Genomic DNA, 18,595 nt, shown 5'->3' on the forward strand with positions numbered 1-18,595 from the left:
CAGAATTATTTTGATTTAGGATACAGCATATCTTTGGAAATACAAATAAGTGACACAAATTAGAAATGTCCTTACTCATAATGCCTTCCCATTTGGGGGATGCTCTCTTAGGACCCAAGTGAACAATATTTGAATAGTCTCAATTAAATCAGTTCATTTCTTGCAAAAAAAAAAAAAAAAAGACAGAGAGAAATAGATGTTAATAAAAAATCCTTAGGAACACATGAGAGGAGTTCTTTTCCCACAATCTCTTATTTGAGCCTTTATCCTCATTCTTAGCCAAGGTACAATGTGGAACAAACAACGAGCAAGCATTAAACTTTCACTCAGCTAAGAATTTTTTGCACAGCATTTTCTTCAATTAAATCAACCATAACTCTGCAGACTGTTTCAGTACAACCAGGATTTCATCTTGCATCATTCAATGTCTTGCTCACTTAACAGTTCAAACACTCTGCAAAGGGAATCTAGCTCTGCTCTCATTTAGGAACTCTCAGAGTTACTGTAACAGCAATTTAAAGCAGAAAACACACCATGCAATCAGAAGGCAATATAATAGTTCAGTTCATAGTCTTGAAAGAGGTAGGAAACTTAATTCCAAACAACTTACTATTCAAGAGTTTCAGTTTCTTTGTATTACAACAATCCTCTTCCTTATAAAACTTCAATTAAAAAATATTTTTTTTGTAAAAACATACATTTGTGTTTAAAAAAACCAATATTTCGCTACAACAGTCTTGGTCAAACAAGTTATCTTTGTAGGATCTATATCTAGACATACATCTACAGAGTTGTTCTGCCACAGCCTTGGTATTCAAGCACCGGCAATAAGGATAATTGGAGCTATATTAATATAATATCCTCTGTCTCTGAGTGGGCTAATGAAAAAACACGTTATCTCATGCAATTTCCATTATTAATATTTTATTCATATTATTTCAGACGTTCACAAGAGGGACAAAGCCTGACAGCAGAACCAACCACCACAAAGCCCCAGCAGAAAGACACATCCTAATAACCAAATTATTTGTGTGCCGGCTCAGAGAGAAGATCCTGTCCATCACCATCAGGCTGCACAGAATTCCCACCACAACTTACAAGTCTCAGCAAAAAAAGAAACTTGTTCTGCTGCATTTAAAGAACTGATTGATACAAATCAGTTTGTTCAAAACACTTCAATCCATACAATGCCTGCAAGCAGACTATGCTTTCTGCAGTAGCAGCTCTTTTTTAAATGTAAGAGCATCAGCAGCAACCATATTATAAGCAAATAAAAGTGGTCTTTGAAATGAGCATGCAAATTTACTCAAAAGGTAGAATCCATTAATATTTGTATTACCTTCTTCCCCCACATCTCTAATGGATATTTTGAATGTATTTCTTTAAAACTGAAATAATACTCATATATAGAATTTGCATGAGAATGTGCACAATTCAGTTAAGTCTCAATCTTTACTTAAGAGCTATATAGAAAAGGCTTCTTCTCCTTCCTTGTAAGCAACAAAGTTTCCTTCAAAATTTACACATGCCTTATTTCCTCTAAAAAATAAAACTAAGTATTTCAAGTGTATTGTGGAAATCCACATACTATTCCTGAAACTACTGTAATTTTTTAGACAACAAATTGTGAAGAAATGGTCAAGTAAGTGAAATAGCCAGGACATAGCACTACACATTCTGTATACTGTAACACGTCAAAAAATAAATAGAATATAAGAAGTTACACTAAGCCATATTTTAGACCAACTAATTAGCTCTTTGGTATTTTTTCCTTTTTCTTCTCCTTCACATTTTCACTATCTGTAGTAAGTATTTGCTGTACAGTCTGTTACATAATATTAAAACCCATTAGAAACTGTATCTGAGCTCTCATAAGTATTTCCCATCTATAATTAAAGAGATTCCACAATGAGCTAAAAATTTTGGGAACTGAAAGCAACATAATCAAGAAAAACAAGTGTATTCTTACAAGCTAGTCTCAACTCACATTACGTTGTACAATTATATCTTTATACAATCTTTAAAAAAAAATATATCTTATTCATGTATATTAAACAGTCAGTATGCAGACTACAGCGATGTGGCACTATTTAATCAACAATTACCTCATAGTGAGTCCTTCAGGGCTAAAATAAATTATATGATATTATATATATATATATATATATATATATATAATAAATATATATAATAAAATTTAACCATCTTTGTACACCACTCATCCCCTGAAATCTGTGGGGAAGAAATCTGACAATTAAGAAAACCAAACATTAAAAATGGTTGTTTACTTCACAGCAACAAACTTCTGTGGCAGATTAAGCACCCTGTGAAGTCAAATACAGCTATTTTATTTTAGAAATACTAGCATGATTTGTTTCCTATAAGTTCATTTAGTATTAAAAACGAAGAGAGAACATTCATACATTTGCACAGTCCAAGGTCAGACTGATCAGAGTCACAGGTCACTGGAGCAGCAGCCTGTGGAAAACCAGTATCCAATTCCTTGCTTCGGTAGGAAGCAATAGGGATACGCGTGTCCCGTACGTGAGAAGGAATTCCAGAGCCATCTCTGTGCATTAACTGCTGCATTACTCGTAATCCACTTGATTTAAGAGATTTCAAGTGACACAGAAACTAGTAAATCAAGGATCAGCTGAATCACACCTGAAATAATGCATCCTACTTGCAGCACTGTATCTTATTTTGCTGTTCAGAGGATCCATGAAGAAATCAGATTTTTTTACTTGTGATCGTGTGTCATAACAAAATAAGGTTAAAGGATTTCTCACAACAAGGTAGATTTTTCAGACTTTAGATCATTTTTGTAGCTCTGTTAATAAAAAAAAAAAAAACCAAAACCCAACAAAGCAACATCCCACCACTACCAACTTCTGAAAAAGGTTAACATCAGAACTGGACACAACATTTTGCCACTTGAACAGTGCTTTACACTTTCTCTTTAAGTGATGATTCCCTCTATGTTTCATTAAACTTACATCTTATAAAAACTTAAGTTCCATTATTTTGCTATTGGCTTCTATCCGCAATATTTACTAGGAGCCAAAACCACCAAATTATGCCCTACTACAGCCACAACCAGAACCAATAAATGCCACCTTTACACATGCAAAGGTAACATCATGCCCAAGAAATACATACATATATTTAATACAAGTACATTTGTATATATGTAATAATTTTTCCATATAGTTGAATGAGGAATGCCTCAATTTAAGCCTACCAAAGGAACACTTTCCCTTGAATATCACAGTAGAAACTGCACCTGGCATCACACTGTCCAGCTGAACAGACCTAAAGAAAATAACACATAACAAAGCCAATGGAAAAAAAAAGAATTTTACATTAATAAAAAATTTGTAGCTGTCACTTGAAAACTAGTATGCAAGAAGGTTCTGAAAGAAGAATATCCCAAGAACACACACATCTGTTTAATATTACAAGCCAACTGTCAACATCCTAAGTGAAGTTTTAATTTAATATTTTTTCTTTCTTGATGTTTTACCTTTAGTCAATGCCTTGTGAGAGTATCAGCTTTCTATAAGAAACTGTTAAATATAAAGAAATGTTATTGTAGCATGTTTATAAAATCATAGTTCGAGAACTTTTTATTTTTGTAAGGCCTGACCACAACTTAATTATCTGCAGGACATTCCAAGATCACTATTGCAAGCTCCAGTTCCCAAGCAATTTTACACAATATCTACTGTACAGGACATACAGCACTGCACATACCACAACATGGTAGTGTTTCGAGAAGTCACCATTAGAGCCTTTAGACATGGTTTTTATTTCCAATAAATATGTTTCTCTACTAATCATTAAACGGTTTTCATCACCACTACATGGTTGTCTTTCATGCCTGCTTGCTATCAGTGTTTATTTTAATGTAAGTGAACAAGTAATAAAAAAGGCAGATACCATGTATAACATGCTGTCTGTTACACACCAAGTGTCCTAAGGGCAGTATGTTCTTCTACAGCTCACACATTTTTTTTCCTTCTTTTCCAGGAAAAAAAAGGAGTAAAAGAAGGAAACAAAACTTGTTGATTTGGAGATAGGGGAAAAGTGAGACCACTAGCTCACCCAAAAACTCTCACAGGAAAGCTAGAAATTTTTAAAAGAGATATCGTGGAAGTCCTGGGAATTCAAATTTGTTTTTCAAAACATCCAAATCATCTGAAAATAGTCAAGAAAAAAAATTCCATCACGCAATTACATCCAGATTTTACTTGCCAGTCTTAAAACCAGCAGATGACACAAGATTTTTATAACTCAGAATTCCAAGAGTCTGTTTTCCTCCCCAAAACACCAAACACTTTGGTTTCAACCCATAACTGACAAACTCCTGTTTTCCTACCCTTTTAATCAACTCTCCCCTTTTCTGGGGCTGATGACTCTGGCTACTCTGCACTCACAGGCACGCTGCTGCCAGAGCCAGGGAGGAGTCCCCAGGACACCCACGGGGGGCTCCTGTACAGCCTGAGGCTCCCTTCACACCTCCTCTTCTACCCGACATGCCTCAGGTGTGTATTTTATTCCAGGAATCCCCACAAGTCCTGCAGCAAGATTATTTCTGGTCTTCTAAATATAGTGAGAATTTACTTGGACCTTGGCTGAACACTGAAGGCCTCAGATTTTTTTACCATAAGAAAAATAAAGAAATATATGGAAAAACCTTATTAAAATTATAGTTATTCTAGTCAGAATATTAGAATAATACTTTATATTAGAGGTTGAATAAATTTAGGAGTAAAACCGAGACCCCTTCTCTTATTTTCCACCACTAACCAACATAACATTTGAGAGCTTATGCATATTCTCACAGAACCTCCACCAACATCACTTGAAACCCACTTCACTCTTCCTACACAGCTGAATAACTGAAAAGGTGGGAAACACCAGTCAGTTGCATCTACAGAAATTTCTATACACAAATGAAATATTCAATTTATAACTGTGTGATTACCTCCATATTCAAAACTGTTTAAAAGTCCACCAAAAAAAATTCAGTGTGAAATGATAAGTAATCTATTAATAGCAGAAAATCAAAGCGTGAAAGAAAGTTGGATTACTTTTAATTTTATCAGTTTTTTGTTTGGTTTGCTTTTCAAATGCTGGACAATACCTGCAGAAATAGAATATATGCAAAATTGAGTCGATGCAGAACACGCACTTTTCTACAGGTCTCACCAACCTCCATCAAAAGAGAAGGCAGAGTGAGAATGAAAGGGTAAAAAGGGACAACAAACACCCAATCAATATAAAACGTAATTTTTTGCCAGACAGAAAGTCTTGACAAACCACCCTGAAGCCAGGAAACTTGCATTTTCAAAAAAGTATCCATCATTTAACATTCTATGCAATTATATCATAGTGTAATATTTTTAACACTAAAGATAATTTTCCTCAAATTACTGGAAATTATTCACACCTCCAATTTTCACCCCTCAATTGCTCTCACTGCTGAAGCTATCATGCCAGGTTTTAATATTTGGCAGTTTGAAAAATATTTTCAAGTATAGGGGACTGAAGTTTCAAAGACAGAGCATATAATTACATAATCTTTCACTGAAAAATTGTATCCTTTTATCTAGGGTGAAACACACAAAAATTTAATCGACTCATTACCAAAAAATCACAAGCTATCAGCTCAGCATTACAGCAATAACTAGGCCTGATGACCAAAATGAGTCTCAATTAGCAAAAACACACGTGTGAGCACTACTCATTGAAAGTAATGATATGTAACCAATTTTGGTGAGAAGTTCAAACACCCTTATGTTTTAAAATAGCTGTTCTCTGAGATTAAACTTATTCTTGTGAAGCATATTTTACATCCTAAATAACAATATCTCCTCATTTTATTAGTATTTCAATATGCTTCAGAGTTTAAACCAATTAATATATGTGGTGACTCAGAAATTCTGTTTGATAATTGTCACAGAGGAGAAAACTCCTTAGCCCAGACTTGATTTAGCACAAGAGAACAAAAGAAGTTACTCTTCCAGTGTCCAAGAACATCCATCTCTACCCAAGTGAAGAAGCAGGATGCAGAATGCACAGAAAGGACTGCAGGATGCTGGGAAGAGTCACAGCTAAGACCTTCTCTGGGCTGCTATCCACCAATATTGTTCCATTTTCAAAAAAAGCAGAGGAGGAGAATAATCAGACACCTTGAAGCTACCAACTTCCAGGGAAATCAGCTTTATTTTGGCCTCAGTATTAATAGCTGGAAAAATAAACCCCACAGTGGCAACACTTAACAAATCACACCAATATTCTTCTGCATTTGCTTGTTTTTATGTTCATTTCTGTCCCGAACAAGAGATTATATTTCAAAATACACAAATATAGAGCCCAAGGCTTATAGCAATGGCAGTGCATAAAAGTACTCAAAACAATGAGCTGATCATGCTCCAAAATCTTTGATAAAGAATGCAGAGAAACACCAAAAAGTATAAAGGCATCAGTTAAATTCAGTAACCTGAAAATATCAAATTCCAGCTTTTTGCTCCCTTCTTCCACTTCTCTTCCTCTCTTCCCTATTTAGATGAACTATCACAAACTAACAGAATTTCCTGATATTAATTATCTTTTTTTTCCTCATATCTCTACCTCTAATATTAGACTGTATTTTCTACAACCTTGATCATTCCATTTTCTTCCAACTATACCTGCACACTTTTTGTTGTCTATCTTTTCCACTGTATCTCTCCAGCTTTTCAGACACCTCGAGGCCCACCACCTTGCCCCTAACCCATCTTTCTCCTTCAGAGGTTATGCTAATTTAAATTATGTTTAAAGAAAGAAGGAGGCTACCATGATAAACCTCAGCCTTCTTCCACTTCCAACATTTGCTCTACAAATGTTCTACAAATGCTCTACAAACTTCCACAAATGTTATCCTTATTTGTGGGAGGATGAAAAAGTAAGAACTTGCAAAAGGTGTCACCTTAAGGGAACACCACAAAAAGCTCATAGTTACCAGTTGCAGGAAACAACAATTCCTCCAATTCCAAGCCAAGAAAGAACCTCCCACAACCAGCCTGGAAGGAGGTGACGTGAGGACGAAGACAACATCCTCAAAATGGGAACTGCAGTGTTAGATTCTTTTGGACTCCTCAGCACCACATGAGGTCCAGTTAGTCAAAACAAAATTAACAGGCAACTAAGGAAAGTTGTCTCCCAAGCCAACTTTCAATCCTGCTGTTCTGTTAAATTCAAAAAATAATTCCCATGGAGTTGAGAATGTACTTTAAAACAAACAAACAAGGCAGGGGGAAACAATGACAGACATTTGCACAGACATTTCCCAAAATGTAGGAGTTCATAACTTTTCCCCAAGGCCAGCCAATACCCTCCTCACTGTTTTTGAAGTGACTTTTGCTAAAACCAGAAGCATCACATGGGGAACATTAGTGATTTGGCATTTAGTCCTAATGTACTGAACAAGGTCAGCATTTCATTCTTCTTTAACCAGCTTTTTATATGTTTCTCATCTACTAATTAAAATTATCGTCTTTCCCTTCCGTCTCTCAGACTAAACTTCTCTAACAAGGATGAAGGAAATGAGAAGTAAAACCAATAAATGCCCATAATAAAAAACTAACATTAACTGTAATTTGCAAAGGGGAAGAGATAAATCTGAGATATTAGGCAGCAGTACACTGTAACTCCCTATTTGAAAAAGTACAATTTAAAATTATACTTTCTCCCTACAACATGGGGGAGGGAAACCCATGTGCACGTAAATAAATACAAAATGCAACATCATCAGTGAACTTTGGGGGAAAGAGTGACTGTTCATTAACCGCTCATGAGAGAAGAAGGAATTCATCCTAATGACCTCAGCAATGGGCCCAATTTAATAGAATTTATCTCTCATTAAAAGTTAAGTGAAATCACTCACTGTCCAAAATTTGGCACAGTCATTCATTTCTAATAAAGACTCTAATTTGGCTACACCACAAACAGTATATATTTCCCCTGCATTCAAATATTCTCTCATGGGAGTTATTCTTATGCAATCAGTAGAGTTAAAAAAATCTTATTAAATAGCCTTATTAAATCAGGTTATAATTTTTTTTTAGTTGGAGTATAAAACCAAAACCATTAAAGCACACAACTAGCCATTTTTGGCCATTTCCCTCACGGCACTGGTAAGTATCAGCAATTCAATTACAACAGAAGCAGTTCACTACATGACCACGCAGTCTTTGGTGCCCTGCCTGCATTAGCCCACAGTGCTGCTACTCTTGGATATGGAAGTTTTAAGGATTAAGTCCTTTTCAGTTCTATTTTAGACCTGGAGAATACATGTCCTATCTCATAAAAGTTAATACAGCAAACTGATTATTTCATTATTTTGGCTATTTCCCAGTCTTTTGAAAAGCTCATATATAACCTGAGTCATTCTGGAGTCACCAACATGAACTGGACTCAGAACCAGCATCACAATAATTACAGTTTATGCCAATAAAACATTTCATATTTGCCATTTTTATTTTTCTACACCTTTCAGTTTTAGAACAGGGATGGTGTTACTCCCAGCACCAGTACACCGAGTATGTGCCGCTCACTGAAGTTATGATGTATCTGAAACCAGTAGAGAGTGGAAAAGCCTGTGGACCTCCCAGTCTGAAAACCAACCTTTTCTTTATCATGTTAGAATTGTATTAAGCACAAGGAATCCTCTGAAATCTAGATCTCTAGTTTTGATCTACTAATATTTTTCAAACTTTCTATTTGTAAACACCTAGAAATTTTCCAGTGAGTCTTGTCTTTCTCTACTAGCACTGTGTACATTACACCATTTCAGTGGCTCAATTTTATCCTTGGTACCTCTTCAAACAATCCTGAACACTCCGAAAGGGATCAGAAAGTATCTATGTTTAAAACCACTCCCTTTTAGTTGTCCTATGTCAGCAATTACATCATGCTTTTCAAGGTGGTCCTCTATAATCAGTTTGGGGGACCAGCTCCTGGCATTCCAGGGCACTCCCCATACCTTTTTTAGACTTTATTTAATGCAGTGACAGTGGCAATGAACAAACCATAACTCCATATACAAACACTCCTACCTTCTTCTGTCCTAGCTGAATGCTCTAAATACCAGTCTGTACAAAGATGTGCAGGAATATCTCAAATCTGGCACCAAGGCAAAAAAATCAGCTCTCCATCTCTTCTAATAGCACTGCTATTTTAAATTATCCCACAGGTTGCATTCCAAACAATGAAATAAGTTGGATTTTCACAGGTACACATGAATAGCTGTTTTACATACAAAATTAAAGGGTAAAATAAAATTATAAAGTCACCCCTGCCCTATGTGTAGGCAAAGAAAAGTACTACAGAAGTCAAGTGGCCTTGTGATTAAAAGGTTTGCTTAAAATTTATATTCAATGTCATTTGTTCTGGCTTTCACAAGAACCAGTTTTGGAGACAAGTTTTATGTGGGGATTTTTCCTCCTCATTACACATTTGTACAGAGCAGCTGAACATAATTTTTGTGTGAGTATTGGCCTATTGTACCATTCTTTTTTTTTGAAGAATCAGTTAATCATCCTACAGAATCCATACGCAGAACTCATATGAATAACAGATGTTGAAGCCTCATGAATCTGGCATCCTTATGTGTTCAACAGCTTCAAACATGGACATTTGATCATTCTGAAAATTTGCACTTAAATATTTAGAAGCATTTAACCTTTCAAATTTTCCATTCTCACGGATATTTATTCAGATATGCCTGATATTGTTTTTGAATAATTTGTGTTCCAACTCTTCAGTTTTTAGTTTTTCACAAAACCTTAAATGATTTTCCAAAGCAAAACAAATTTTATTCAAGACTGCAATTAAATCCACCATGAAATCCTGCTTGATTGTTCATTTATATTTATTTCTGTTTATCAGCTGTATCAGCCTTGATTCCATTTCTCAAACACAAATTGAACAGTCAGCAATCATAAAAAGTTCTTGTTCCTTCTATATTTTCAAATATCTAAGAAATATATTTGACAGATGATATTCCCAATTGCTCTTATGTGCCATAAAAAAGTAAAAGGAAAGGCCTTTAGGAGTCACATTTCCTAATACTGTCCTAAAACAACAGCTCAAATGCCAAATACTTTGCAAAACTGACAATCTTTTAAAACATCCAAAACAGCAGACTTAAGGCATTGTAAAGCTGTGAACCAGTGTCACATAAACTGGGACTCTGAACTGCTTATGTTTGTCACTGGGCACTTACTGGGAGCCCAGGTTTTTTTACTTAAATACTTCTGCTCTAATCTTTAAAATTCTTCAATCATTCAGCTGAATCCCAAACCTGACACCATACCAAGGAACAAATGTATTGGATTTGTGTGGCAAGGTTTTGGTCGTGGGGGACTACAGGGGTGGTTTCTGTGAGAAGCTGTCAGAATCTTCCCCCATGTCCAGCAGAGGCAATGCCAGCTGGCTCCAGGACAGACATGGCCTCAGCAAGGATGAGCCCAGCAGCAACAGTGGCTGTGCCTCTGGGATAAGCGAGCTAAGAAAGGGGTGAGAAGGTGCCACTGCCCAGCAGCAACTGCAGCGGGAGAGAGGAAAAACATGTGAGAGGCACAGCCCTGCAGACACCAAGGTCGGTGCACAAGGAGGGGCAGGAGGTGCATCAGATGCCTGAGCAGAAGCTCCCCTGCAGCCCCTGGTGCAAGCCATGGCAAAGGCAGCTGTGTCCCTGCAGCACATGGAGACTCCATGGTGGAGCAGGTGGACACCCACAGGCAGCTGTGAGCCCATGGGAAGCTTGCACAGCCTCCTGGCAGGACCTGTGGAGAGAGAAGCCCACACTGGAGCAGTTTTACTGGCAGGACCCCACGAGGATCCACACTGGAGTAACTCACAGAGGACTGTCTCCTGTGGAAGAGACCCTCCCCTGGACCAGGGGAACAGTGTGAGCAGTCCTCCCTTGCACAGGAAGGAGCAGCAGAGACAACATGTGAGGAACTGACCTCAGCCTCCACTCCTTGTTCCTCTGTGCCACTGGTGGGAAGGAAGTAGAGAACTGAGAGTGAACCTCAGCCTAGGAAGATGGGAGGGATGGGGGAAAAATATTAAGAGTATGGTTTATTTCTTATTATCCTCCTCTGATTTGACTAGTAATAAATTAATTTCCCCAACTCAAGTTGATGTTGCCCATGACCTTGCTGAGAGATCACTCCCTGTCCTTACCTCGACCCATAAGCCTTTCATTCTATGCCCCCTCTCCTGCCCAGATGAGGAGGGCAGTGATAGAGCAGCTTTGGTGGGTACCTGGCATCCAGTCAGGATCAAACTGCTACAACTACATAAGCCTACACAAAAGTATGAAGAAATGCAAACTTTAGTAACCCTGGACTGCATTTTAAACAGCCATGTCACCATAAAGCCTAAGAGAAAGAAAATATTTTGTTTTCATTCACTAAGAAGCACTAACATACACATAAATTCTAAGTCTTTTATAAATTGCAAGTAATGGAAAGTCTGTCACTGTAACTGTAGCTTTCCTGTAGCTACAAGATGCTGATGATCCTTAACAATAATTTCTTACCTGGTCCTAGACATTATGCAGATGGTGAAGAGATTGAGAGGTGTCAAAAACTTCCACCATAAAAAAAACGTAAGTCACATTATGTATCAGACAACCCAATGGTTGTACAATGACAGCTGACAGACCAAAAAACCCCAGACTATATAAACAGTGGTGGGTCAATGCCAGGACAAAGAAAATCCTTTCAACAGCTCAGAGCCGTAACAGTCATCTTGGATTTATATGAATGAAACAATTTTATCACAGTTTAATAACCAACACCAGCCTCTGCAACTAACATTACCACGGTTATAGATGAGCTCATAACATCCATGTGTTAAGAACTTAGTCTCAAATACAAAAACTTCATCAGCTCCACAGACACTGCAGCAGTCTATAACAATATCTTATTCTTCTAGCTGCAGTTTCAATGTTTTATTCACAAAATAAAATGATGTTCTGTGGTCTGGTGAGCTGTTGGCTCACTGTCTCAAAGGTACAGGAGTTAGAGAACAAGGCCAGTGCACCTTGCTCCTTCTCACTGACCAGCTGCCAACAGGAACCATGTGTTTACACAGCAACACACTGCAGCTTTTGCCTCTTCTCCAAAGTCATGTGTGTATAAGTACCATTAATTACAACCATTGTCCCCCTCAGAGCAGGGAGGGTTCAACTCATCCCCCTTGGCACTAGCTGTTTACTTCACCTGCTGCTCTTACAAATTAAACAAGAAATTTTTCTCCACACCTCTGTCCTTCTTTCTGTTGTCTGGACAGCGCACTGAGGAAACTTAGAAAGGGTGAGTTCAGAGAAAAAACTGGGATCATCAGGAAACAGCAGCTGTGAACAGGGGTAAGCCAAAGAACCGGGGCAGAAAAAAAGGATATGGCTATAGCATGCTGTCATTGCACAGGACCACAGCAGGGCAAGGAGAAGATGGAGGCGAGTGTAGGCTTGAGTATGAATAGAACTTTAAAAAACAAAACCAAACTTGGGAATAGGCAAGAGCAAAGAAGCCCTGGTAGCAGAAAGGTAAGGGGGAGCAAAGACAAGAAGGGAGGAAGAGGTTGGCACGAACCTAGTCTGAGACTGTAAATACTTTGAAATACAGACACAGAAACTGTGAAGGAGGAATCAAAATGCAGAGATAACACTAGTGGCAATGGGGCAAAAGGCTTGTTCAGAGAAACAAACAAATACAGGCTATAAGAGTATTCAGAATGGATACCTAAAACCCTCAGATCTCCTTGTGCTTCTCTGCTTCTATAAACCACTTGTGCATTTCTCATTTAGTCCCAAACTTGCCAATCCATTCTGTAAGTCTGTCTCCTCAGAGTTCCTTAGTTTTCCAACATGCAGTCCCAGTGCTTTATCAAATACATGTTATTCAAACCCTGCCTTTGACTCAGAATGGAGGAAAGCCATACGCAACAAGATTGTTTTTACAAAAGGACTATGGACTGAAGACTGCTGTTAACGCCGATCATCCTTAACTTCTCAGTGTTTGTCTTTGCAAGTCTTAAAACGTTCCGATGACCTTTGTACACGCAATCTGCCCAGGGCTGGCACCTGACTGCCACAGGGTGTGACAGCGGAACCACCCCGCCAAAGGCGGCGCGCAGGGAGCAGCGCTGCGGGCGCACACCAACGCATGTGCCATGGCAGCGCTCTGTTACGTGGCAGCCGGCAGCAGGAACCACGCAGGCACGGCGGATCCGCACGGACACAAGCGCAGCCCCGGCAGGAGGGCCCGCAGAGCCCCCGGGAGAAGCCGCGCCGCGGGGAACGCGGGCGGCAGGCGGGCTCGGAGCCGGCCCCGGCAGCGCCGGGCCCCGGCTCTCACGCCGCGCTCCCAGCCCACACCCGTGTGGGAAAGTGCTGCCCCGGGGCTCTCTGCGGGCGGCTCCCGGGCCCGCTCGCTCTCCCCGGGGAGCGCTGGACGCTCCGAGGCGGCGGCGAGGGCCGGGCTGCCCGCCCGGGAGGAGCCGCCGCCGCCGGCCCCGGCTGCCCCTCGCCCTCCCCCCGGGGCCGCACTCACCACCTCCCGCGCCCTGCTGGTGAAGTCGCTTTTGGAGCGGGCGGTGCCCCGCTTGAGCAGCTCGTCCCTGGCGCTGTCCCCCGTCACCGCCACCCCCAGCGCTTTGTTGCGCGTCTTCACGGTCTTCACGCTGGCCTTGAAGAGCAGGGTGATGTCCACCGCCATGGCGGCCGCCGGTGCCGCCGCGCGCCCTTCCCCGCGCAACGCGGCCCCGCGCGGCGCGTTCCGGCTGAGGGGCGGGGAGGCCGCGCCAGGCCGGGGCCGCCCGGGATAACAGCGCCGTGCCAGGGACGGGAGGGAACGGGATGGGACTGGGTGGGACGGGAGCCGTGCCCCGGCACAGCCTGCGCGGGTAACCAGCGCTGCGTGAACGCTGTGCGGAAAATGGAACACGTACGGTGTAAGGACCCCCCTGCAGAGCGTCCTGCCAGGTGTAGCCAAGCAGTGCTGGGGAAAGGCAGGCTAATTAGAGTTGATTAATTCATATTAACGAGATCTGCGCTGCGGTCTGGGGTGGGCGCTGGTGTGAGGCTCCCCTGGGCAATGCCATTAGTGTGATCAGACGCTGCTCTGTTCTCCCTGGTGACAGGGACAGGACCCGAGGCAATGGCCTGAAGTTGTCTCGGGGAGGTTTAGGTGGGGTGTTAGAAAATGTTCTTCTCCCAGACAGGATACTGGCACAGGCTCCCCAGGGAAGCAGCCACAGCGCGAAGCCAAGGGGAGTTTGGACACTTCTCTGGCACACGCTGTGACTCTTGGGGTGTCCTGTGCGGCACCAGGACTTGGACCCGATGATCCTGGTGGGTCCCTTCCAACACAATATTCTGTGCTTCTGTGAGTCCGTGTATGCCCCATGACCACGTGTAGCCGTGATATTTTCTGAAAAATCCTCTGCTAGGATTTTTCCCGTCCTGAGGAGCTGAGAGCCTCAGGAAAGAAATCTAAACAATAACTATCTGCTGCTGTGGAATGCAACAGGTGCATCTTCCATTGGTCCATGTGGATTGTTTTCAATCAGTGACCGATCACAGCCACCTGTGCCAAGGCTGTGAGCAGGCACAGGATTTTGTTATGCATTCTATTCTATGCTATTCTTGTCTTTGTAGCCTTCTGATCTTTCCTCTCTCTCTTCTTTTAGTATAGTTTTAATGTAGTATTTTAATATAATATATAACATAATAAATCAGCCTTCTGAGCAAAATGGAGTCAAGCCTCGTGTCCTCACACATGGAGCATTCACCACAAGAACCACGTATCCCTGTGTTGGCAGAGCACCCTTGTCACGCACCTGGAGTGTGCAGTGATGGTTTCCTCTGCAGAAGAGAAAGCTGACTTCCCAGGTCCCCGATCTGCTGCCATCCTGCACGGGGCAGTGTCACATCGGTGCCTGCAAGATGTATCACAGTGCTTGTAATCTGATTCCAGAATAAACTTTGTGAAATAACCTTTGTTATAAATGCAACTTTATTATAGTGTTCTGTGCAGTGGCCTAGGTATGTGAGATTACGTGGCACAGTGGAGAAAGCTTTTGACCAAATAACCAGTGGTGGTGTTTATATAAATGTGCTTATGCATACACATGTGCCACCCAATGCTCTGGGATCCAGCAGACACCATGTAGTTTTGAACTGTCCTTTCACTGACCAGAAACACATTCATTCCCTCACACAGTCTCCAAAGAACACAATTTCAAAATCCTGCCTCACCCCAGCAGACTGAAACTTAATCAACCAGAACTATTTTTCCTATCTACTCCAGGTATCAGGCTTTCTTCTCATGTTGATTACTACTCTGCTTTCAGTTCAGTTCCCATCAATTCTGCCTTGGCTGTATACTAGTGGTTCCCTCACAGTTATATTGTAATTAGCATTCATTCATACTTTGTTATTATTGTTCTATTTTAAATTGTGTTTTTATTGTGGTATGGATACATATTTCTAATTAAAGGAATAAACTGTTTTAAGTCTCTGTCCTCGGTGCTGGATTTACCACGAGAATATATTTAAGGCATTAAATAAGTGGACAATGAAGGAGATTAAAGATGTCATTCCAGGAATGCCAGCTGTACTTGATTGAACCCTGAGCCAAATGCTTTCTCTTTCAAGATTAAGAAATTCAGTATAATGATACTTCAGCAAAGGACGTGTTTAATAAAGCTATGTGAAACACACACATAGTAAATCAGATCCTTTCAGGTATGTTCCCAATATTGATGGATTTTCTTTTCCTGGCATTACCAAAACCTGAGCAGTCACATTTAATAAACTTTCAGGAATGACTTGATCATGCTGACATCCTTAGTCTTAGACTCCTTGAAGACACTTCTGAGACATGTTCATGAATGCTACCTTTAAGGTAATTTTCATGTGCTGTAGTTCTGCCATCCTTATCATAATTAATAACTCGTTCCACATGCACATTCTTTCACAGGCCAGTTTTTGTCAGTAGAAATAAGAAGGACACCTCTTGGCCCATGGTAGTGTGCTGCTGAAAGTGTGCATGGTAGCATTAACCCGTGGTTTGGTGCACATTCAACTATATGGTTTGTTCCCATATTTAATGAAGCAAAGATTTACACTCCTTTAAAGTATTCTCATTTAAGTGACCATGGGATAAGAATCTACAGAGTTTTTCTATTAGAGCGCTGCTTTTTTTTTACATTTAAACTGTAGAAATATGAAAGATATTTTGAAATTTTGAACTTCACCTTCCCTTCCTGCTTTTAGAAAGAAAAAAAAAAAAAAACCAAAACAATGCATTGGTGATTGTGTCAAGTAATAGTTTAATTATTTTCTAATGAGATTTAGATTTTTTTAAATAGCTGGAATACTCTATACATATTTTGACCACAAAAAGGAATCTACAGTTCATTAAAGCAGAGTAAATTTTAACAGACCTGCTGTATTTTACCTCCTAATTTTGCAAAGATTTATACACATATTAAACTACTTTGAATACTCCCACTGAGGTCAGTGGAACCTCACCAGGCACACACATAACTCTTTTACTAGATCAGGACCTTAGATGGAAATTCTTTGGGAGCAAGGTCATGTCTTTATTCCTACTTTTACTTATTTATTTGTACTTTATGCATCTGACCAGTAGTTACTGAAAAACACCCTGAAACAGTAATAGTAATATTACACAACCAGTTTTGAACCTCAACAGTCTTAAAACTTCAATTCCAGCCCAAGGAAATAAACAGAGACACGTTTTAGAAGAAACAGAGTATTAAAATTCCATATAGCTGATCTCATCTGTCAGAAATAGACTGACCAGTTAATCTGGCAAAAGAAAAAGTTAAAGTACCTTTTTAATGTGAAAGAATGTTGCTCAAATGGTCTAACTCATTAGGTATATAATACCCAGGGCCTCTGCTGTAGAGATAGATAGCTTTGGAGATTACAACTGCTTTAAAATCAGTTGCTGAGAACTGGTGCCCAGAGCTTTCATTTGAACTTGATCCGAGCTTCCTGTATACAGTAACTGCATCTCCTCAGCAGTCATTTGCACTTCCACAGCCACCTTCTTTTAAAAGCTTAGAGCTTACTTTGGAGCAGATATGTTTCAATAGTACATGCTGGAGCTTCCTGTAATTGCTAAAAACACTCACCTTGAAATTTAAGATGTTAAGGTTGGAGTGAAATTCCAAAAACACGCACAAAGCACTACAGTCCCACCACAAGCAATGCAGGTGAATTGGTGAGACCACATGCACTGTGCACTCTGTAGTGTCCTAGCAGGAGCATTGTCTGGAAGAGAAGAAATTAGGACATTGCAAACTACAACAGTTTTGTGTTCAGTGTGAGGACAGCAAACTGATCATCAGGTCTTGGTATACCTGCCTGCTTAATAGGCAGTCCTAGGAAAATCTGCCAGTGAAAAGTTTATGTTTCCCTGTGATTATCAATCAATGTGCCCATTAAAGAGAGGCTGATGGGGTTGTCTCAGAGACAGGTAACTTGTCAAACTGTAATTTCCTTTGGTGTGGAAGACAAACAAAAGGGAAAAAGCTCCTGAACTTCCTCCCAATGTTATAAAGGTCCTAATTTGGCACAGGCAATAAAAAGCTACATGTGGTCCATTTTATACTTTTTTTTTTTTCTGGCATAAACCCAGTAACCTTCTTTATGTGATGGCAGTGTTGCAAACTGAAGAGAATATCAAGAGGAAGGCAATTTGCTCACAGTGCACATTTGTAACCAAAACAAATCAGAAATCATTGATGACAATTTGAACTTTTAAGCCAGTAGTGTGCATACTTACTGGCTTACACTCAAAGTAAATACAACTTTGTGGATGTGCAGAGAAATCTTCTTCAGTGTTTAAAAGTGGGGCTGGAAGACAGTACAACCTGTACAAGGGAAGTATGGTCTCTTCATTGAAACAAAGTTTTGTGGAAAGAATGGATATGAACTGCAACTTTTGTTGTCTGTGGCCACAAATATTGACTGCTAGAAACCAGTTCAACTGGCAGGAGAGTGATCTTCCATTGTTAACACATGCAAAAGTGATGGTAGGGTGGTCCTTACAAAAGGATGGTTAAAACAAAAATGCAAAAAGGATAGAAAAATTAAAATGTAGAAAGAACCTGTTTAAAGAATTATTGTAAAGGAGAAGAGGGGGGAAATGGAAAGTGCTTCTCTGAAGTTATTTACAGACAATGACAGGAGAAAGGAAGTTATGAGATCTTGACCATTTTTTTCAATTTTCTCATAAGAAGCTCAAATCCTGCTGTGTACATAACAAACCATCCAACATGATGGTTGGACGGGCATTGAATTGATGTTATTTTATGTGCTTTGAAAGAGGAAAAATCAAATTGGAATTTTAATTCTGTTTCAATTGATGTAAACAGCAATGACCAACTGATATGTCGGGGAAACAATGTATTTTTTAATGCCTGAATGCCTCCCACAGTTACAGGGTCAGAAATAACAATAAGCCAAATCAAAGAAATTTCCATTGCTGGGATTTGAGTCAGG

General features: G+C 39.9%; 1 protein-coding gene and 1 long non-coding RNA gene across 4 annotated transcripts in view; both read right to left on the minus strand.

Moving 5' to 3' along the window:
• The window catches only part of STX18 (syntaxin 18), a 57,350-nt gene extending 43,404 nt beyond the window's left edge, over positions 1 to 13,946 (minus strand). The window contains exon 1 of one of the 3 annotated variants that reach the window (XM_064418664.1): positions 13,611 to 13,946. In XM_064418664.1, the coding sequence (XP_064274734.1) occupies positions 13,611 to 13,775 (165 nt within the window). In that variant the 5' untranslated portion in view covers positions 13,776 to 13,946. The remainder of the gene's footprint in view (positions 1 to 13,610) is intronic. The other 2 variants (XM_064418666.1, XM_064418665.1) reach the window with 2 other exon arrangements.
• Positions 11,013 to 13,103, minus strand: LOC135299516 (uncharacterized). The gene is made up of 3 exons (XR_010361485.1): positions 11,594 to 13,103; positions 11,236 to 11,357; positions 11,013 to 11,086 (listed from the first exon to the last, which is right to left on the minus strand). It is a non-coding gene; the product is annotated as an uncharacterized LOC135299516 (long non-coding RNA).
• Positions 13,947 to 18,595: the final 4,649 nt, after the last annotated feature.

Source organism: Passer domesticus, chromosome 4 (genome assembly GCF_036417665.1).
Source record: "Passer domesticus isolate bPasDom1 chromosome 4, bPasDom1.hap1, whole genome shotgun sequence".
Lineage (NCBI taxonomy): Eukaryota > Metazoa > Chordata > Aves > Passeriformes > Passeridae > Passer > Passer domesticus.